At 37.4% G+C, this 23,537-nt stretch overlaps 1 protein-coding gene across 1 annotated transcript; it reads right to left on the bottom strand.

Annotated features, from left to right (window-relative positions):
* Window positions 1-4,140: 4,140 nt before the first annotated feature.
* ckma (creatine kinase, muscle a) lies at window positions 4,141-12,486 on the bottom strand. The gene is made up of 8 exons (XM_059351999.1): window positions 12,412-12,486; window positions 10,669-10,876; window positions 10,401-10,555; window positions 9,549-9,681; window positions 7,912-8,083; window positions 6,959-7,082; window positions 6,085-6,274; window positions 4,141-4,595 (listed from the first exon to the last, which is right to left on the bottom strand). The coding sequence occupies exons 2-8, from the start codon at window positions 10,859-10,861 to the stop codon at window positions 4,417-4,419; spliced, it is 1,146 nt and encodes a 381-aa protein (XP_059207982.1). The 5' UTR covers window positions 10,862-10,876; window positions 12,412-12,486; the 3' UTR covers window positions 4,141-4,416.
* Window positions 12,487-23,537: the final 11,051 nt, after the last annotated feature.

Here is a 23,537-nt window from a genome sequence, read left to right as displayed (position 1 = left end):
CAGAGAGAGAGAGAAACATGCACTTGACTTGGAAATGTCCACCCTCTCCTTTTTGTGGCAGTCTATAAACTGGTGTGTCCATTATTGATGACTGTGGGCTGTGGGGATCAAGGGGGGAGTGTTGTGAATCTGGAAAGACACCACGAAGGCAGTGTGCACAGTGTTTTCTTCTTGTTAGTCCAGTTGCCTTTAAAGTGAACAACCCCCAGCGCCTTCATACAGTGCGTATTTAATGTAAAAAAAAAGAAAAAAAAACAAAGAAAAAAACAAAAGAGAGAGAGACAGAAAAAAGTGAAAAAGCTTTCTATTCTCCCTCCCTGTTTTTAGTGAATAACGTACTGTGATATTTACGTAGGCTACAGAGATCATGTTGTTTGGCTGCTGATTTACTGTTAATACTATCTCTCAGTTGTGGCTTTGCTCATGGTGACTCAAAACAACCCTAACCCCCATCCCCACCCCAAATTTCCTTTCCCCACCCATCATAACCTCCCTACATTTAACAGGGACACCAACCTTTAGCTGTCCACCGCCTTCGTATGTACCACCAACATTTTTTCTATCGTCACAATGAGCGTTTGGCTTTCCTCAGCTCTTCGTTTGAACACGGGAGAAACACTCAGCCGTCATCCACACTCTCACACTGTAGACCCATATCCGACATGTTCTCAGTCCTGTTTGGCATGTGCTGTTTCATGGAGCCCGACAGGGGACGCGGTGTTGACCTGTCCTCCTCGGGCCGAGAAGCAGACACCAATACGGACACCAGGAGTCTGTCCTTGTCCTCTCCCTGGACGTTTCTCATTGTGGTGTATATTAGCATTAGGTAATATAGACCTCAATGCACTTTGCTTTGACTTGAATCAGCTCCTTCCAGTGTACCTGTATAGGTAATACCAAGAACTAGCCACTGGAGGGCGCCAATGTCTTAAATGTGAAACACTTCAATTTGTGGATATTTGCACAGGTACTTTATTTATTTTTTAGAATAATATCATTTAAAAAAACAGGATTTATATCAGTCAGTTGATGGCTGTATATAAAATATATGAATATAGTATATATCTTAGAGCTCAAGGTTTATTTATAGCTAGAGCAAGGGAAGTAATTCTAGTTAAAAGCAGATTCTGTCAGTGACAATGGGGAACAAAACCAACCTGCAATCCTGCATGACTTAAGAGTTTGGGTTTTAGGGGAAAAAATGAAACATGATGCACACCTAGGATTGGAAGCTTTGTGAAATGCAGACACGGTCGTTTTTAGATATGAATTGATATGAAGGAACGGTGCTTAATGTCGCACCTGGTCCTTTTTTCCCGTTCACAGAAACAAACAGGAGGTTTTTAGGTGAAATACAGTGACTTCACTCCACCTTGTTTGCTAGAGGATAGGTTCAGTACACTCAAGAGGGCTTATAAGTATTTAACATGCCATGAAATGTACCACAACGGACAGCGTGTAAGAGAAAGCTTCAGTCTGGACGCTTTCAGTGGGAATAAATTGTGCAGTTTGGTTCTATTTTAACTTGAATTTAAACCGATCCCAATAAACCCTGAATTGCATTCAAGCCATAGAAAATGTCACGTCACTGTCTCCTGATCGCAAATATGAATCAGGTTGTTTGCGAAGCCTTTTCGGTGGAATGAAGTGAAAAATGGGCTGAAATAACTTAGTGTAAAACTCACTCTTAGTATAAGATGGATGAACATTGTCTTAAGGTGGAATCTACTGTGAAAATTTCTTGAAAAGATTTTGTTGACCTGATTGTTGTGTGTACCTGCTCAGAGACAGTGTGTCACTGGTCTGGTTTTAGATGGTGGATGGTACAGTATTAGGACCCCAGGGGGCTCAGTATTTAACATGCACTGTCATTTCAAAAACTGATTTTGGAAACAGTTGATGTTATATGCAAAAGAGACTGAAGAACACACACAGTTTGACCTGTATGAGTAATTTTACACAGCTCTGCTGTTTAATTCCTCCCCTCAGAAACAAACTGTAAACTGAGATCGAGTGGTTGTGGTTTATAAGGAGAACATGGAGCTGAAGATTAATAAAATTCACTGATGTTGGCATTTTCTCCCTTTATTTTGGTGTCTTGTTGTTAAAGTTACGACGCAATCTGATTATTTGTTAAAGCAGTTAGTTAACAGTTACCCCCAAAATCCAAACTACATGAAATAATGATTAGATAACCCTTGTTTTCTTCAAGTTATTGTTCATTTCAATGCCTGGTACAACTAAAGGTACATTTGTTTGGACATATATAATGATAACAACAAAAATAGCTCATAATAGTTTATTAAAGAGCTGATATCTAGACATTTTCCATGTTTTTTTTAATAATGATTTTGGTTATTATCAAGAAAACCATGGAAAATGGCTAGATGATGGCTCTTAGATTAAACTCTAAAAACTGTATTTTCTAGACATTTCTATGGTTTTCTTGATAGTAAACAAAATCATTATCAAGAAAACCATGTTAAATGTCTCGATATCAGCTCTTAAATTAAACTCTTATGAAATATTTTTGTTGTTATCATTATATTCGTCCAAACAAATGTACCTGTAGTTGTACCAGGCATTTAAATTAACAAGAAATTGAAGAGAACAAGGGTTGTCTGATAATTTTTTTCGATGACTGTCGGTCATGATGAGCATGTTTTAATGTTTTTGTCAGCGAGGACCCAAGTGCAAATGAGAGGTTGAAGAAATATCAATAGCTAGCCCAGCTAGGGAAACACAAATTTAGGCCTTCAGATTGCAAATTCTCGAATTTTGTAAGCTATGATGCACATTTTAGTCGACTAAAATGTTACAAAAAAAATGTTTCAATGTCGCATATAAGCTACACAGTTTTCAATTAAAGAAAACAAATTGCTTTGGGCTGACACCAATGATAATTGCATATCTGAAAGTAAAGAAATAACCGTATAATTTGTTTGTTACAGCCACAGGGAGCCACTGCAGACGGCCTGAAGGGCCACATGAGGCTCTGGAGCCATAGGTTGCCTACCCCTGTCCTAGACTGATAAATATCAATGCATGTAAATGGAAAAATATATTGTTGTTTTTTTTGGGGGTGGGGGGATGAGCTGTCCCCTTTAATAGCTCATCTGACAAAGTGCACTGCACTGCAAAAAACATGAAGCTTACCAAGTATTTTATTCTTTTATCTAGCAATAGAATCTTAATTTTATTGTTTTGAGTATAATTGACCTACTGACCATAGCTTTATGTGTTTATTTAATTATTAGTATTACAGTGCAAAAAACAACTGACAAAAGATAAGAAGTAAATAACTAGAATTAGTAAAAATATTTCGGCACTGGAAAAACAATGATGGGTTGAAATAAATACAAAAATACTTATTTTGAGCAATTGTGGCTTGAAAAACCCAACCGTAGCCAGCAATACTTGAAACGAGCACGTTTTGGTGATAGAAAATGCTTTTGAAAAATCATTCAAACTACATGCAACTAAAACTCTCAATTTGAACCAATATTTTAGGTAAAAACTCACCATATTTAACAGTTGAATAGATTGAAAAGCATGAAAAAGCTCACAATGTCAATCCTAAAAGCAAGTTTTTAAACAATAAGATAATTACATAAGCACATAATAATAATAATAATAATAATAATTAAATGAGCACATAAAGCTATGGTCAGTAGGTAAATTATACTCAAAACAATATAATTAAGATACTATTCATAGATATAAGAAGAAAATACTTGGTAAACTTAATGTTTTTTGCAGTGCATGTTGGTTGAATGTTATTTTAAAAGCATTTTCTATCCACCAATATGTGCTCGTTACAAGTATTGCTGCCTTATTTTAATGTTACTACAGTCGGCCTTTTCAAGCCATAATTGCTCAAAATAAGTATATTTGTATTTATTTCAAGACATCATTGGTTTTTCCAGTGCCAAGATATTATTTTACTTATTTAAAGAATTCTTACAAAGAAAAATTTACTTACTGCACTTGCAGATAATTATTATATTTCTTTTTTTTTTTTTACAGTTGGTTTTTGCAGTGTGAGTATTAGTACATTATTCTAATCTTTGTTCACTGTCATTTTATTTCCAGTTTCTGGTGATGCAACACAAAAGATCAAAATGATTCATTTAGTTGTTTTAATGGGGTACTTTTTTATTGAACAGCTTCCATTATCATTACTTTTTAGAACAAAAAGTAGGTGATGCCACGTATGCCGGGCGAGGCCGGCTCAGTGGAGGCTGATCCCAGGATGTTACCAATCAACACAAGAGAACGTGAAAAAAAACCAAAAGGGCAGAGGAAATAGGTGAGCAGAGTCAAGAGTCTCTTGGTGAGCGGCTGTTTTCTCTGCACACCTTCATCTGGCTCGATTGCACATGAATGGTCACGAGATAAACAAAAGATTGTCCCTCTTTACTTCTGGGCGGGGATCATGCTGTCGATGGCCTCTCCCTTCTCCAGCTTCTTCTCCATCTCAACCATGAGCTTGACACCGTCAACCACCAGCTGGACCTGTGCCACCTCGGAGGAGCCCAGACGGTCAGCGTTGGAGATGTCGAACACGCCACCAACTGAGGCAGTGTCCACACCACCTAGAGAGGACAAAAGATGAGGTACACATTACAGACACTGCAAAAAGCCAGCTCTCAAAAAGAAGAAAAAAAGTACAAAAATGAGGTGTATTTTGATTAAAAATAGCAAAATTATCTGCCAATGGAACAAGAAAATTTGGCTTGTCAAGACTTTCCAAAACAAGTAAAAATATCTAATCTTAACCCAATATCTAATCTTAACCCGTTATCAGGCAAAGAACCATATTTGGTAACTTGAGCGGACATTTTCTTTTTTCTTTTTTTACTTGAGTGGACATCTGTAACAGGTCTCCTCGCTCTCTGTGAGCTCATAGAACCACATGGATTTCTACATCACAGATAGTGACACTGTGGCATCTGACCAATCAGTAAATCACACAAGATTCAAGCTTTCCTTTATTGTCATTGTATTAAAAAAGTATACAACTAAATTTGCGTGTGCTTCTCATATATAAGGTGCTTTAAAAAGACATTCAGACATTACGCATATGTAATAAGTAGTCTAAAAAGATAATAAATAGTTTAAAGGTAAAAGATAAAGTGGTGATGGATGCAAATTATGTGTAATTGTCTATTTAGGGTTGCTGTGGGAAAGAGACTATAATAAATATCATAATAATAATGACTCAATTGACCTCAATTTGCAATATAAAAATGAAAGATTTTGCAAAAAGTCTTGTAATATCCTCCAATAACACTTCAGGGTTGACATTTTCAATTTCCAGGAGTGCCCTATAAAGGGTTAACAAACCCCAAAAATACCTTAGAATTTGTGTAATCTAACTAATACTTTTTTTTTTCTTGATTGTTGTTGTTAAATGTTTCATGTGAAATGTTTAAATATCAAGTGTCAGTTTACAGCGATGTGCCAATGTACTAGTTAATTACATACATACTACACAACAATAAACACTTCTATTGTTTCATTGATAATAATACAATTGATTCCATCTGGCTGCTTGTTTTAAGTATGTGAAGAGGTAAAATTATGTCAAAGTTATGATTTCTTAGTTATGCTTGAAATAAGAAATTATTACTTAACTTACTAAATAGCATTTTTCTACTTGTAAGTGTTGATGAAACAGCTTTGTAACTTTTGATATTCTAGTTTCAAGCATGTATTTACTCAGTATAGGTCATAACATCTCAGTAACAAGCTGTAATATCTGATTTAGATAATTAAGGACCAAAACACTTAAAACAAGTGAAACAGTTGTTTAAGTAACTTTAATATAAAAATGTTTGAGATAGAATTTACTTATTTTGACCACATTAAATATAATCTTTATGTGTTTGTAATTCTAAATCAAGATACTTTTGAATGAATCCAAGACAATAGAATTAGTCCGTTTTTAATTGACACTTAACATTTCCTGTTAAGTTGTTACGAACTCAACTTGTAACGTAGTTAGTTTTCATTAATAATATTGCGTCACTGCAATATTGCAGTGCACCACTCTGAAATATGAAAGAGTGGATATATGTGTACCTGTGCCACGCTTCTGCAGACGCAGCCTGGTGAGGATCTCCTCGAATTTGGCATGTGTGCTCAGCTTGGGCAGCTTGACGTGGACGCCACCACGCAGGCCGGTTCCCAGGTTGGAGGGGCAGGTCAGGACGTAGCCCAGATGCTCGTTCCACATGAAACCGTGGTTGTGCTTCTTGAAGATCTCCTCAATCTGGCGGAAAAGAAAAAGGAAGAGTCAGAGGAACATCCAGCAGTGACCCACACTGCTTCCACTCAGTCACATCATGGCTTGTTTTGAACTACAGTCATGGAAAAGACCACACTTGCTTTTTCTTCAATTTCTTTTTCATGTTAATGCCTGGTACAAATAAAGGTACATTTGGTTGGACAAATATAATGATAACAACAAAAATAGCTCATGAGAGTTTAATTTAAGAGCTGATATCTAGACATTTAACATGGTTTTCTTGATAATAACCAAAACCATTAACAAGAAAAGCATGGAAAATGGTATATTTGTCCAAAAAAAATTGTACCTTGAGTTGTACCAGGCATTAAAATTAACAACAAATTGAAGAAAAAAGGGTGGTGTAATCATTTATTCAATGATCAGTGGCTTCTTTTAAATCTTTTCTAAAAACTCACTTTTTGGCCTTCTCTTAATTTCCTTTTATTATCATTGTATGATTACCTTGTTGTGATTGGTGATTTTAATTTTTAATTTTTTTAAGTCCAATGTAATTTCTTTTTTTGGGTTTAATTTTGTTGTTGTCAGTATTTGATATTTTTTATTTCTGTTGTACAGCACCTTGTAACTCGTTTTTGAAAGGTGCTATATAAATAAAGTTATTATTATTATTATTATTATTATTATTATGATTGTATATAAGTGTACCTTCTGCAGGCCGACGCAGAAACGCCTGAAGACCTCCCTCATGTTGCCGCCAAGCTGCATGGAGATGACACGCAGGTGATCCTCCTCGTTCACCCAGACCAAGAAGGTCTTGTTCTCGTTGTGCCTGAAGACATGAAAGCAAAGGATCAGCACACAGTGACACACAGAAACATAACGAACATGGAAAAATCCACTTCTCCAAGAGTTTTGAAAAGTGTTTTTGCAGCTGGCCTGCTGACAGTTATTGGGTGATTGTCATGAAGCCAGTATAAGTTATGTCTGTGAAGATTATAAGGACATACTTTATTAAACAAAATATATTTCACTATAATAGCCATAAATAGCCATAATGAGGCACAATTCATTGTTTTGTGTTAAAATAATATTTTCTATATTTTTAAACATATATTTGACTCACAAATTCATTACTTTAATGCGTCCAGATAAAATATCATGATTTCCCCACATTTATATACAATAAATATTTAATAAACTTTATAGAAATAAACATACATTTGTTTAGAAATGTATAAATAACAGAATATAATCAAATATAATGGTTTTAACAATGTATAAAGAACAAAATCTGATAATGGTTACGGTAATGATAGAATTGTTTGAATTAAAATATGTGTATATTTTAATAAAATACACTTTGGTGATACCAGCTACCCTTGAGCATATTTAAGTGCTTGCCAAAGAAAAGGAAAAAATGTGTTACGGTAATGAATTTTGTTGCTTACAGTGCAAAAATGTCTTAAAATGAAATAATAATAATAATGAAATAATGAGAATACCTTAAAAATGTTCAAATAGATTATAAATTCATATTAAACAGTGACTTTAGATTGTATATGTTATAAAGGGTCAAAGAAAATATGTATTCAATGCTCTCAGATTTTTTCTATGAGCTGTACCATGTTAATGAGAATCAGCCTGTTGGTGGTACCCACCAGATGCCTCTGCCGTCGGGCCAGTCACGGGCCATGCCGGCGCAGGTCAGCAGGGGAGAGACGGGCTTGTCAAACAGGAAGTGATCAGCGATCAGCTGCTCCTGCTCGGCATCAGTCATAGACTTCAGGGGGTAGTACTTTCCCTTGAACTCACCATCCAGGCTGGTAAGAGCTGGAGAGACACATGTCCTATCAATAGACTGAAGCCATCTCAATTGGAAGCACTGACGGCTTTTGTTAGGAGTTCTATCACTTAACAAGACATTTGACTGATTTGGAATCAAACAAACAAACAAACAAAACGTATTCTAACTCTTCTCCTAGAGCAACACTGACCGGTAACACTTTACAATAACCATCTAAGTGATGTGTATAGATGGTTTATAGACCACCAATTATTAATCATTTACAAAATTCTATACATATTTAATCTTTAAATGTTTTCAAACAATTTCTTAAAGGTATAAGAATCATTTTGAAATCATTTACATACTTAATATGGTGTTAAAAATGTTATTATGAGTGCAAAACTATTAATAAACTAAGAATTATAATGTAATTGTTTGTTTATGGTAAAGAAACTAACAACTTACATTAATATACCTTGTATTTGGCATTTATAAATTATAGTTCAACATTAATACATTTTCTATTTACCATTCTAAATGGCCTATATACGATTTATAAATGATGATTAAACATTAATAAACTATCTGTTTATCATTTATAAATGATGGTTATTGTAAAGTGTTACCCACTGACCCACTACAAAACACCAATCTCTATCTATCTATCTATCTATCTATCTATCTATCTATCTATCTATCTATCTATCTATCTATCTCTACACTTTCCTTTTCCATTGAATTCTTTGTTTGAGCTTCGTGCAGCACCCTTTGCATATATGCATACAGTCATACAAAAAATGATTAGACCACCCTTGTTTTCTTCAGTTTCTTGTTCTTCTTAATGCCTGGTACAACAAAAGGTCCATATAATGATAACAACAAAAATAGCTGATAAGAGCTGATATCCAGACATTTTTCATGGTTTTGTTGATAATAACCAAAATCATTATCACAAAAACCATGAAAAACTAAATTAAATTAAACTCTCATGAGTTATTTTTGCTGTTTTGATTATGCAGGTGCATCTCAATAAATTAAAATATAGAAACGTTTATACATGTCAGTAATTAAATTTTTTTAAAAGTGGAAATAAGACATTATATAGATCCATTACACACAGAATGAAACATTCCATGTCATACTTTATTTAATGTATTCTAATTATAATGATTATGGCTTACATTTAATGAAGACCTTAAATTCAGTGCCTCAAAAATAATTTGATTATTGCAAAAGACCAATTTTAAAAAGTATATTTAATATATAAATATTGTCCTCTGAAAAGTATGTCCATCTATATGACTCAATACTTGGTTGGAGCTGTTTGACTTGAACTACTGGAAATGGACTTTTCCATCATATTCTAATTTATTGAGATGACATTGTTTTTGTCCAAGCAAATGTTCCTTTAGTTGTACCAGGCATTAAAATGAACAAGAAATTGAAGAAAACAATGGTCTGATCATTTTTTCCATGACTGTATATGGAATCCAACTAGTTATAACTTACCCTCAACGGACAGCTTCTCAATGTTTCTGCGCTCGCCACGGCTGTTGTGGGGGGGCAGGGTGAATCCCTTGATGCTGCGGCCAGTACGGACACGGCTGGACAGAACGTAGTTGGGGTCCAGGTCGTCACCACCCTAATGACAAAATAATAAAGTCTGATTATGAGGCCAATCAGAGGCCAAAAATGAAGGGCAGTGGGCATCGTCACCATTAGTTTCCTATTTGTCTGGTTGAAGTTGCAAATCAACAAAATTATTTTTATGATACTGAGATACTTTGACCCTTTTTCGGGCGAAGAACTTTATTTGGTAACTTCAGTGGATATCTAAATGAGGTCCCCATGTCTCTCTGTGAGGTCGTACAACCACATGGATTTCTTCCAGCGAATCAGCAAAGATCAGGCTACGTCACAGACTGTGACACCATGACATCTGACCAATCAGTATGATAATAATATAATAATATTTAAAAAAGTTTTAAAAAATTGAAAAAAATCAGCAAGAAAAAGTCGTACAAATGGAGTTATTCTGCAATGACTTGTACTGGGGGGGGGTAATATTTCGAGAAAAAGTTGCAAATTTACTAGATTAAAGTGGCAAATCTACAAGAAAAAAAGTTGCAGATTTAAGAGATTTAAAGTGGCAAATGTGCGCAAAAAAAGTTGCAGATTTACGAGAAAAAAGTGTGGGGGGGAAACAACTTTTTTCTCGCAGATTCACCACTTTAAATCTCATAAATCTGATTTGCCACTTTAATCTCGTAAACTTTTTCTCTAGGGTTGAAATTTGGAATTTTCAAGTATTTCAATGAGTGTCCTACTAAGGTTTAATGAATGAAAACTGAGATACTGCACCTTCAGGTTCTCGAAGTTCAGGTCGGTCTTGTGCTTGTCAGTGGCCTTGTATCCACCATGACGGTCGGAGATGATGGGGTCGAGCAGATCCTTGAAGACCTCGTAGGACTCCTCATCACCAGCGACGCAGCCAACAGTCATGATGAAGGGGTGACCTGAAGGCAGGGAGCCAATCGGAATACAGCAGTTAGATGGGAGCCAAGATGTGATGTGGTTCATTTGTTCACAAAATAATGTAAGAAGAGTTGAACTGTCTGTCTTGTCTCACCGGGGTTGTCGACACCAGTCTGGATGACGTCATCCAGGGTGTAGCCACTGGGTGTCTGCTTGTCCCTCAGCTTGCCATAAATCTCCTTGGTCAGCACCTTGGCCATATGGTTGTTGTGCTTGGACAGGTCGGGGAACTCCTCCTCAACTTTGTAGTTGAGTTTGAAGTTGTTGTGGGTGTTTCCGAAAGGCATGATTGCTTTCTAACACTGAAAAAGAGAGGGAGACACAGACAGGAACTTGATCAAAGGCTGAATGATCAAAAAACAATTCATCCTAATCTGATACTGTCTGATACTGCACACAAATCTTCCCGCTTTTGGAGATATTCTGCAAGACAGCTGCAGCTTTGAGTTGTTAGCGGTGTCGGCAGAGGAATCCTGGTAACAATTGTCACTCACTTTTCACCGGCTCAAATGTCCGGATGAAATAGAGATGGGGAGGAGCAAGTGTTGGCTGGGTATTTTTAGCATCAGCCCGTCTGACTCTATACCATTTCTTTCAAATGTCCTCAGCATATACAAGAGGATTTTAATTCACTTGGCACACACAGGACTGCAGTTCTTCAATTTACATGTTGACACATAAATACACATGAAGAAGTGTTTGCTGTTCATGTTTTACATACGTATCCCCTTTAAAAACACTCGACACCCTCTTTGTATCACACTTGTTTCAGCCCTCACCCTGCAGGTTCAAACACTTAGTGCATCACTTTAACTTGCCACTATGCTGAACTCCTGACAGATGTCTGACCAGCTGATGCTTCCCGTCAATCCAATCCACTGCAGGGGCGGGTCTACAGGGGGTGGGGGCATTAGGGGCCCCACCCCCTGCCACCCCACCCCCCTAAAGGCATTAAGCAAGATTACCAGGGGTGATTCTAGGTCTTCTTGTGCAATGCCACTTTTAATGTAATACCACCTGAATTCGGGCAAGTGGCACTGGTAAGCCAATTTTCATTGCTGTATTTATTTCTGGTAGAATTTCATGATTCACTCCGACTGGTAACGGCCCCACCTCATTTTTTAAAATCCTGAAATCGCCTCTGCTCCACCAGATCTTTTTATTTCTAATTATACATGGTATAATTAATTTCATATTCCCCTGATGGGCTGATCACATCATGAAAAAAGACTGACAAATGCAATGAAACTCTTGCAAATATTTTGAGATTTATGAAAGTAGCACTTTTTTATGCAGTTATGTCTTAAAAACTGAAAGGCCTACTTAAAAATGTGACTCTTAAATTGCAAAAAAATGCATGGCTGGACATCCAATGCCTTCAGGCAGTCTCTGACATGTCTCAGACTGTGAAGCACCTGTCCACATAAATCAGCGCCCAACCATTTGCATGGAGCATGAATATATGTAGTGATACAAGTTAGTGCAACAACAGAGCAGCTACCACATCATGATGTCGCTTTTTTTCATTAAACATACACATTACATCAACAACAACAATCTGAAAACAAAAATTCAACGGCCTCTGATACCCAGTAGGTCTCTTTTTCTCCAGAATGCATCATAAGGATTCAAACATCCCAGAGCTGTTGTGCATTTATCCTTTCATTGCAGACTTTCAGTCAAAAGCACTTCATTGCAAAAAAAGCAGCCAAAAGTAGTTATTTTTCTCCGTTCTAAATGTTTGAATGGTTCTCTCCGAAGCCGCACGTCTCCAAATATTTGCTCCTCCTCCTTCTTTAATGCCACAAAACTACTAATCTCTGTTATATTTCTTTACCTTCACAGCAGACAAGAAATGGAGGTAACAGTCCTTGGGATCAGATCCTGTTCACCACAGCCAAAATAGGGGTCACCCAACTCTGGACGTCTTTGCTGCCTGTTTATATACCCAGCACACACTCGCCCATTGGCTTGTCCATTTTAGTGCCTGCTGCGTCCTCATTGGCCAGATCCTCTGTACTGATACTCTGAACAGTTTATGAAAGGGACGCATTTACATCTCAGCCATCCAAGACGGGTACTGCAGCTGGACCCCCACCCCCCTCTTCCTCACTGCCCCTCACCCACCTTTCGCCCATACATAGCACCAGGCGGTGGGGGTATCTGTGAGGGGAGGGTGGCGGGGTCACAAGGGTAGCTGGCGGGTGGTGTTGGGGGGGAGCTGAAGCCACTGAAAAAAGCTGAGCCTCACTTTTGCCAAGCATGCCGTGGTGATCAGGGGTCCTTGTGTGCAGCGTGAAGGTTGCAAAGCGTTGGTAATCTGCTCTCTCTAATCAAATGGCCATATAGAAATGCTATCTAAAGAAAGGTTTTATCCTGCAGATGGTAGTCAGAGTTATCTCTGACAAATATCTGGTTAGGACCAATGCTGACTACACTGTTAAAAAAAACCCTGTTGTTTTTTACGGTAAAAAACGGCAGCTGTGGTTACCAGAACTTTACCGTAATAAATAAGGTAGAGCTTTTACAGTAAAAACATATTAGCACTGTTGATTTTACGTTTAAGATTGCCATTTTATTCCATTTTGTACTGTATAAATAAAAGGTTTTTCCATCAAAAGAAATGCTGTTCTGCCATATAATAGACAAAAAAATACTTTATAAATGCCGCATAAATTTAATATTTTACCATTAAATATAACAGTATATTTTTGTTAGAGATATGGTGTTTAGTACATTTGACAGTGAGAAAAAGTATTTTTTACAAAAGATAAATGCAAAAATTACAGTGGTGGCTTGTATATATATTACATTAAATACATATTACAGTGCATTTTACAGTGGAGTAATGTATTTTTCAAAAAATAAAACTGCAAGAAATCCTGTTTTGGCTGATATATACATTTACGATGTTTCATTGTTACTGAAACTGAATTAACCCATTTATCATTTTACGGTCTTTTACTGTCATGGTTTAGCAGTTTTTCACCCTAAAATCTACAGACATTTTTTACAGTGTATGTTAAACCTAAATGCTTAACATTTGATGGAAACCTCCTTAATGATGAGTTATGGTCCTCTGAAGGCAGATTGGTTAGTAGGGAAAATCAGTGATTGGTGCATTGGTGAGAGAAATAAACTAATTCTGTTTACAGGTGCATCTCAATAAATTAGAATTTGATGGAAAAGTCCATTTCCAGTAGTTCAAGTCAAATAGCCCCAGTCAAGTATTAGCATAGTACATTCCTCTGTAGTGCCCCGGTGGTGGAACCAACTTCCAAACTCCATCCGTTCCACTGAGTCCTTCTCAATCTTTAAGAAGAGACTGAAGACCAACTCTTTACTGAACACCTTCACATTTGATCTACATAGATGACAACGATAAGTAACTCACTGACCGCTCACATGACCTAAAATAACTAATGGACTCAAACTTAACCCTTGACTTCATCTTTGCTTGTGTTGTATTACTCTCATTTGTACGCCGCATTGGACAAAAGCGCTGCTAAATGGCATTGTAGAATTGTAGAATATAGATGGACATACATTTCAGAGACCAACATTTACATATTAAACATACTTTTTAAAATTGGTCTTTTGTAATATTCAAATAAATTTTTAGCTCTTCATTAAATGTAAGCCATAATCATTATAATTAGAAGAAATTAAATAAATGAAGACATTAAATGTTTCATTCTGTGTGTAATGGATCTATATAATGTGTTATTTCACCTTTTTGAATTTAATTACTGACATAAATGAACTAGGAAATTCTAATTCATTGAGATGCACCTGTATTCCCTTCCAGGGGGCCCATTTCCGTAAAACCGGTTTACCAAATAAGCCAGGCTTATTTTTGGTTCATCTGATTTATTTTCAGTTGTTCCATAAAGCAAATTCAACATAGTTCAAGTTCTGTTACTATGACGCTTTTGCTGAGGAACTAGTTGAAAGAGTTTTATGGAACCGACTGAAAATAAAATGGTTCTTGGAGGATGATTTGCTAAATCCTGGATGACATTATCTTTGGTAATAGTGCACTCTTATTTTGAAATATCGGCTGAATCAGTGAAGTCGAAAACATGATCAGTATTCATTTTATTGGCTGACTGCTGCTGATTATTTACACTCCAGCCTTGTCAGCATGCATTCATAATCTCATTTTATGTTCTTGCATTTTGTTCTACATTGTGTTACATTTCTTCACTGGTGAACCAATATTTCCAGTGGCTTGCACCACGATGCTAACTCATTGAATTGCATCTAAATTTCAACTAGGCTGAACTTTGGGCACTGCACATTGTGACCTACCTGCGTGGCCAATAGAAATGTGGTAAAAATTAAGGATTAAAATAGTATTGTGTGTGCCTGCTTCTTTTCTGCTTGTATCAAAAGCAATTTGAAACATCCATCCATCCATCCATCCATTCTCATCCGCTTATCCGGGGCCGTGTCACGGGGGCAGCAGGCTCAGCAGAGCAGCCCTTCTCTCCAGCCACAACGTCCAGCTCCTCCTGGGGGACCCCAAGGCCTTCCCAGGCCAGGCGAGAGATATAATCCCTCCACAGTGTTCTGGGTCTTCCCCGGGGCCTCCTACCAGTTGGACGTGCCCGGAACACTTCTAACGGGAGGCGCCCGGGAGGCATCCTTACCAGATGCCCAAACCACCTCAGCTGGCTCCTTTCGACGCAAAGGAGCAGCAGCTCTTCTCCGAGCTCCCTCAGGATGTCTGAGCTCCTCACCCTATCTCTAAGGCTGAGCGCAGACACCCTACGGAGGAAACTAATTTCAGCCGCTTGTATCCATGATCTTGTTCTTTCGGTCACTACCCAAAGCTCATGGCCATAGGTGAGGGTTGGAACGTAGATGGACCGGTAAATCGAGAGCTTTGCCTTCAGGCTCAGCTCCTTCTTCACCACAACAGTCTGGTACAACGCCCGCATCACTGCTGACACCGCACCAAACCGCCTGTCCATCTCACGCTCCATTCTACCCTCACTGCTGAACAAGACCCCGAGATACTTGAACTCCTTCGCTTGAGGCAGTACCTCTCTCCCCACCCAGAGGGGGCAGTCCACCATTTTCCGGCAGAGAACCATGGCCTCAGACTTGGAGGTGCTGACTTTCATCCCAACTGCTTCACACTCGGCTGCAAACTGCCCCAATGAGTGCTGGAGGTCCGGCCTGATGAGGCCAAAAGAACAACATTGTCCGCAAAAAGCAGAGATGCAATTAGCCCAGTACCCCATATTCCCGCAGGTTGTAGGCCTTCTCCAAGTCCACAAAACACATGTAGTCTGGATGAGCAAACTCCCATGACCCCTCCAGAAGTTTTGCAAGGGTAAAGCTGGTCCGCTGTTCCACGGCCAGGACGGAAGCTACATTGTTCCTCCTGAATCTGAGGTTCGACAATCGGCCGGAACCTCCTTTCCAGCACCCTGGAGTAAACTTTCCTGGGGAGGCTGAGCAGTGTGATCCCACAGTAATTGGAACACACCCTCCTGTGCCCCTTTTTAAAAATGGGAACTACCACCCCTGCCAATCCACATGTTTCTAAAAAAAAAAGTAAACAAATCCTTTTCCTCTTCTAACTTAACCTTTTTTGCAGTTTTGCAGTTAGTCAAGTCAAAGTTTTTTATAGAGCACATTTAAAAACATCCTCATTTGACCAAAGTGCTGTACATTCATTAAAATACAATAAAATCATACACAATTATAGTAATGAATAAAAAACAAAAAATCAATACAATAATAATAAAACAATAAAACATTAAAATAATAATAAATTCAAATATTTGTGATGAGTTCCTGCTTTTTTACTCAAAGCATTTCAAACTACATTTAGTTTGGTTCTTTTTTGTATGCAAAGTTGTTGTTTTTCTTCCTCAATAGGGGGAGGAGAATATAGACTAATCAAACCAGGCCAAACAGAGAGGGGAAGCAGTCCAGATCGTCAAAATTGTCACTTTTTCAGAGCTCATTTTGACTTTTTACGTTCAAACAAAGCCAAAGTGAATTATGAGTGCAGTCATAGAGACGTTTCTTAATGACACTATTTTATTTGGAAAACATAACATCAGTACTAAAATGTTAATACATGCTTGTTTTTTTAAAACAGACTCAAAAACGTTTATTTGGCTATTGTGTTGAATTGCATTACACTGTGCAATTAATGTTGCTGTGTTTAGCCTTTCTATGTTGACACACACATTGAACCTGCAGAGGATCTCCCTCAAATCAGCCATGACTCAGTCCGCCTCTAATTAATATGGCAATTATCAGACATGGAAACTCTGATGGGAATACTGACTGTCACAGGAATGTTGAGGATGAAAGACGATGCCATCTTTGACATTAGTTTCATTAGCCTTCCTCCTTTGATACTGTATTCTCTCCAATGTCTCACACTATTTTACTAATGCTTATGCTCTGCAGCCGCTTCACAGACTGCTTCAATACAGTTGTGTACAGAAAAAATGAAAGACATTTTTATTCCATGGTCAATGGGCTTCAACTATTTTTTAAGCTGTCATCCAAAAGCGGTCATCCAAATATAAACAAAAGTCGCTTTTTGAGGGGACATCAGGCCCCACATGAAAAAAATATTTGATTTCTGACTTTATTCTCAGAATTCTGACTTTATTCTCAGAATTCTGAGACTTCCGTACACCAATAGTAGCAATTTCCGTACATAATAAAATGTATATAGGGTGGAATTATTGGCCCCACGCCCCAATTACCTCTGGTCTCTATTTTGGTGAGCCTGGGCCACCCTCAGTCAAGCTCCCTCTCAGAGACACACAAGCTTCTTCACCACCGCAAGTTAGTCAGCACAAGGAGAAGAAACAGTGATACAAGATGTGCAAAAGTGTGGTCATGGAGGTCAGACGCTGCCATATTCGATGGCTCGGACTTGTCTTCAGAATGATCCACGGTCAGATCCCAAAGGCTGCACTAGTGAAAGGACTCCATCCAGGAAACTTGTTAAACCTGCTAACTGACAGCTGAGTTAAAAGAGATAGATGTAACACCTGGCAAGACACAAATGCAGCACAAGGTAGTGCTCGATGGCAAGAAACTGCTTTCTACTCTTATAGCAGCAAAAAAGGCCATTACCAGAAGATGGCTCAAGCAAGCAAGAAATGAGGACTGGATCAACATTATACAGGAAATCTACAAAATGGAAAAAAGTGACTTTTCAACTAAAATTGCAAATGGACTCATTTTATAAAACTTGGTCAAAATGGACAGAATATGTCAAGCCTATAAGATCTGACTTTATGTAAAGCTGTCGTTTAACTAACGTTTAACTAACGACAACTGCTGCAAATGATGATGCTATGTGAAAAAGATGATACTGTGTGGTATAGGTACCCCCCACCCCAACTGTTCCTGTTCTTTGTTCTGTATAAAATGTTAAAAAAAATTCCTCAATAAAAAGTAAATAAAAAAGATAGTGCTCGATGGAGGCAGATTGTCGAAGATTAAATAAGTACATTAGTTGGCCAGCACCCAAAGTAAAAGTTATTCATCAAATTCAAATCTATCTACAACCTTAATGTTTACACCACTAGTGTTGTTATACTGCAAGTAGAAAAAAAACTTTGAGCTGAAATAATAAAGGTGTAGTAACAAGTTAAATGGGGATCCAAAGGAGTATTTTGACAGGCACTGCTCCAAGAAGGGGGGCATCCCAGCCAGCAGCTGTGGCTGTGGGATGTCCCAGCCGTCTCTGACTGGGAGCTGACTAGCTCACACCTGCTTCTTCCAGTCCTCAGTATCATTACCACCAGCAGCCACCAGCACGTAGAACATTCCCCCCGCCCTCACAAATATCCAACCCAGTCCTGTCACATACCTCCAGCCTACATGTGACAACCTCTTGTCGTCACACATATACTGTATGTTCTCTAACCCTGTTGGCTTTTACCAATCTCTTTCCTCTTTTGTTTTTGCTGCTGTGTTCTGTGTTGGAGATGTGGGCGAGTTGAGAGTCAGGTTGTCGCAGCACTCTGGCATGGAATTGAAACCCCATCTCCTGTTACACAGCTGTCTGCTGCCTGTCCTTCTCCAGGAGGGAGCGAGGTCACCAAATTAGTCTCTGAGAAGGTTTTTACTATCACTCCATGCACCAATCTGATACCTTCTCCTCACACAGCATACAACACTGCTTTTGTCATATTATTAAAGCATATTGTCAGTTCCTAGATGTTGCATGGGAAGAGACATTTCTGCTATATACAGTCATGGAAAAAAATATTAGACCATTGTTTTCTTCAATTTCTTGTTCATTTTAATGCCTGGTAAAACTAAAGGTACATTTGTTTGGATAAATATCATGATAACAACAAAAATAGCTGATAAGAGTTTAATTGAAGAGCTGATATCTAGACATTTTACATGGTTTTCTTGATAATTATTGTGGTTATTATCAAGAAAACCATGGACAATGGCTCAATATCAGCTCTTAAATTAAGTCTCTCAAACAAATGTACCTTTAGTTGTACCAGGCATTAAAATGAACAACAAATTAGAGAAAACAAGGGCAGTCTAATAATTTTTCTCATGATTGTAGGTAAGAAAGACTCACAGCAGGTATGGCTAACTTTAATCTCCAGAAGGAAGTCGTATCACTTGAAAATGAGACACCAGATAGAGTTGCTAGCTGCTGACATTGTACCCGGAGCAATTAAATAATGTCAGTCTAGGACAGTTATGCAACTGGGTGGTGACGTGAAGATGTGCTCTTGTTGGCAGGGAAGTTTCTCAAGCTTCACAAGATGTTGAAACCTCCATCAGGCCACTGAAATGTTCACTCATTGCAGCTTTTACAACTAAGGATAGGTGCAGTTTCTTAGAGTGTGTGAATTACAACCATTTCTGTCTTCTTATCCCACAGGGTATGTCGGAGGAAGTGAGTATTAGTTTGTAACATTGCAGGACACTTTGAGACATATACAACTCGACCCTTGGAAAGGAATGTACACCAGCTGCACTGACCTATGTCAGAATAGCACAGTGTCAAGCTGCAGCTGTGTCCTGCGCTACACTCTGAGTATTAGGTGAGAGCATGTTATGTCACGTTGGTCAGGAACACTGCAAAAAGGGGTGTCTAAAAACCAGATAAAAACAGTAAATCTGAGGGAAATGATCTTGCTGCATGGACAGATAATTTCACTTGACAAGTTTTCTTGAGTTAAGATGATTAAATCTAGAAATAAGCATGTTGAATGCTTAAAATAAGAAATTAACTCTTAAAACAAGATAAATTAAAGCTGCGAGCAGCGATGAACTGGCCAGAGCAGAGTGCACTGCAAATTATTTGTTTCATACCAAACTTTAGATTTAGAAGTGTTACATAATTTATCTTGTTTTAAGAGTTATTTTTTTATTTTAAGCGTTCAACATGCTCATTTCCAGATTTAACAAACTTAATTTAAGAAATCTTCAACTGAAATTATCTGTCCACGCAGCAAGATCATTTCCCTCAGATTTAGTGCTTTTATCTGGTTTTTAGACTCACCTTTTTTGCATTAAATGGGGAAAAATGTATCATTTCACTTTCATCAATATTGAGACTTGTCAGCAGTTCCTGCATTATGAAACCATTTCATTATTTCAAACATGACTGTAAAAGCAACATTATGTGCTTGGCAACCAAATACAATGACATAGTAGCAAGGTTCTATAAATAACACCTTTATGGCAGACTATATTTAAAGCCTCTCCCACATTAAAACCAACACCTGTCCATAGAGACTGCAGATACACATCATGCACACAACATAACATTTAAGGGAATATATTAGTTCTTAAATTATATCTATGTTTTTTACAAATAAAATAAAATAATACACTTTATCTATAGACTGCCTAATGCCTCTGATGCCTTGAAAAAAAATATTATGAAAGATTTGAATAATGCAGATAGTTAACTGGCTGAATTGATTATTATGCAAGCTAAACTTTTGCAGGGATAGTTTACTCGGGCACCCGGGTACTTTACGTGGTGCAGTCCCGTTGAAGTGTTGGTAGTTGGTCTTTCTCCATTGAAATTAAAGCTGGCAGTCACGTGTACATAGTGTGGTCAGGGGGTGGCTATAATTATACCAGGCTTGCTTGTCGCTGTGTACCCTGTCAAACAGGAGCCCCCGCCCATCCAGGACCCAGATTCAATTTCATCGAGTCAGTTCTCTGTCCATCTCAGACCTGACCAGACTTCTCCCAGCTTTGGCTCCACAAAAGTGGAACCCATTTAATAAACCATTCCATAAAACTAAACACAAAATTAAGCATCATTAAATGTGTCACCAAGTGGTCAATGCTATTGTACACGAAAAGAACAAAAGTTTTGTAAACAACAGTTGAACAATTTCCTAATTTTCCACACTGTTATGTTGTGGAATATGAATATACAGTCATGGAAAAAAAATATTAGACCATTGTTTTTTCAGTTTCTTGTTCATTTTAATGCCCTGTACAACTGAAAGTACATTTGTTTGGACAAATATAATGACAACAATAAAAATATCTGATAAGAGTTTAATTTAAGAGCTGATATCTAGACATTTTCCATGGTTTTCTTGATAATGATTTTGGTTATGATCAAGAAAACCATGGAAAATGACTCAATATCAGCTCTTAAATTAAACTCTTATCAGATATTTTTGTTGTCTAAACAAATGTACCTTTAGTTGTATCAGGCATTAAAATGAACAAGAACTTGAAGAAATGAATGGATGAATATTTTTTATGACTGTATATTAGTTTTGTACACAACAGTAGAACAATTTCCTTATTTTGCCACTATTATGTTGTGGAATATGAATATACATTTCAAAGCTTTCATCAGACTAAAACACTGGTGAACTCTATTCTATAAAGAAAACAGTGGGTAGAGTGAGATTAGTGGTGTGGCATTTGTCCTCCACCTCATCCCTTCACCAGGGTATTAACAAATGAGTCATGCAGGTGCTGTTGCTAAGTAAATAGGTATGGCCCTTTCAATAGGATTAACTTCAACATGTGAACACAATGTGCTCTACTTGGAAAATGTTTATTTAAGCGTACCAAATATGAATCGGTGCATGTGAATGAATAAAGGGCCGACATTTCAGAGGCTTGAAGTACAGTATGTGACCATGGATCACTGCACATGCTGTACTGTGCAATGTAACATGCATCTACCCCTGGCTCACTGCCAAAACCATGGGGAATATATAAATATGGTATTTATGTTTCACTTATAGGTTTGTGTTACACATCTCTAGATGTCCACACAAGTGATCCTGCATTTATACGATAGTTTCATTAAAGTGATAATTAGGTTGTGGATTGGCGCTTTAAAGAGGTAATCCAGGTTCAAGCTTCTGTAAAGTCAAGGGACTTGTGTGAGAGAAAAAAAGGTCTAAATCAAAGCAGCAAAAGCCAAGGAATTCTTATGAGAGGCAGTATGGGCCATAAATCATTCTTCCCTCTCACATATACATAAAATACCTCTCACATTCACAGTTTTACCTCTCACCTTCACAATTTTTCCTCCCACATTCACAATTTTACCTCTCACATTCACAATTTTACCTCTCACATTCACAGTTTTACTTCTCACATTCACAATTTTTCCTCACATACACAATTTTACCTCACATTCAGAATCTAACCTCTCACATACACAATTTTACCTCACATTTACAATTTTACCTCTCACAGTCATAATTTTACCTCTCACATTCACAATTTTACCTCTCACATTCACAATTTAACCTCTCAGATACACAATTTTACCTCTCACATTGACAATTTTACATCTCACATTCACAGTTTTACCCCTCACTTTCACAATTTTACCTTTCACATTCACAATTTCACCTCTCACATTCACAATTTTTCCTCACATACACGATTTTACCTCTCATATACACAATTTTACCTCTCACATGCGCAGTTTACCTCTCACATTCACAATTTTGCCTCTTACATTCCCAATTTAACCTCTCACATACGCAGTTTTACCTCTCACATTCACAATTTTACCTCTCACATTCACAATTTTACCTCTCACATTTACAATTTTACCTCTCACATTCACAGTTTTACCTCTCACATTTACAATTTGACCTCTCACATTCACAATTTTTCCTCACATACACAATTTTACCTCTCACATTCACAATTTTTCCTCACATACACAATTTTACCTCTCACATATGCAGTTTTACCTCTCACATTCACAATTTTACCTCACATTCACAATTTAACCTCTCAGATACACAATTTTACCTCTCACATTTACAATTTTACCTCTCACATTCACAGTTTTACCTCTCACATTTACAATTTGACCTCTCAAATACACAATTTTACCTCCCACATTCACAATTTTACCTCACATTCACAATTTAACCTCTCAGATACACAATTTTACCTCTCACATTCACACTTTTACGTCTCACATTCACAATTTCACCTCTCACATTCACAGTTTTACCTTTCACATTTACAATTTGACGTCTCACATTCACAATTTTTCCTCACATGCACAATTTTACCTCTCATATACACAATTTTACCTATCACATTCACAATTTTACCTCTCACATACACAATTTTACCTCTCACAGTCATAATTTTACTTCTCACATTCATGATTTTACCTCTCAAATACACAATTTTACTTCTCATATACACAATTTTACCTCTCACATTCACAATTTAACCTCTCAGATACACAATTTTACCTCTCACATTCATAATTTTACCTCTCACATACACACTTTTACCTTTCACATTTACAATTTGACCTCTCACATTCACAATTTTACCTCTCACATACACAATTTTACCTCACATTCAGAATCTAACCTCTCACATACACAATTGTACCTCTCACATTTACAATTTTACCTCCCACAGTCATAATTTTACCTCTCACATACACAATTTTACCTCTCACATACACAATTT

The sequence above is a fragment of the Centropristis striata genome, chromosome 15 (genome assembly GCF_030273125.1).
Source record: "Centropristis striata isolate RG_2023a ecotype Rhode Island chromosome 15, C.striata_1.0, whole genome shotgun sequence".
NCBI classification, from domain to species: domain Eukaryota; kingdom Metazoa; phylum Chordata; class Actinopteri; order Perciformes; family Serranidae; genus Centropristis; species Centropristis striata.
Note: the sequence above shows the minus strand (reverse complement) of the source record. Positions and strands in the feature narration are given on the sequence as shown.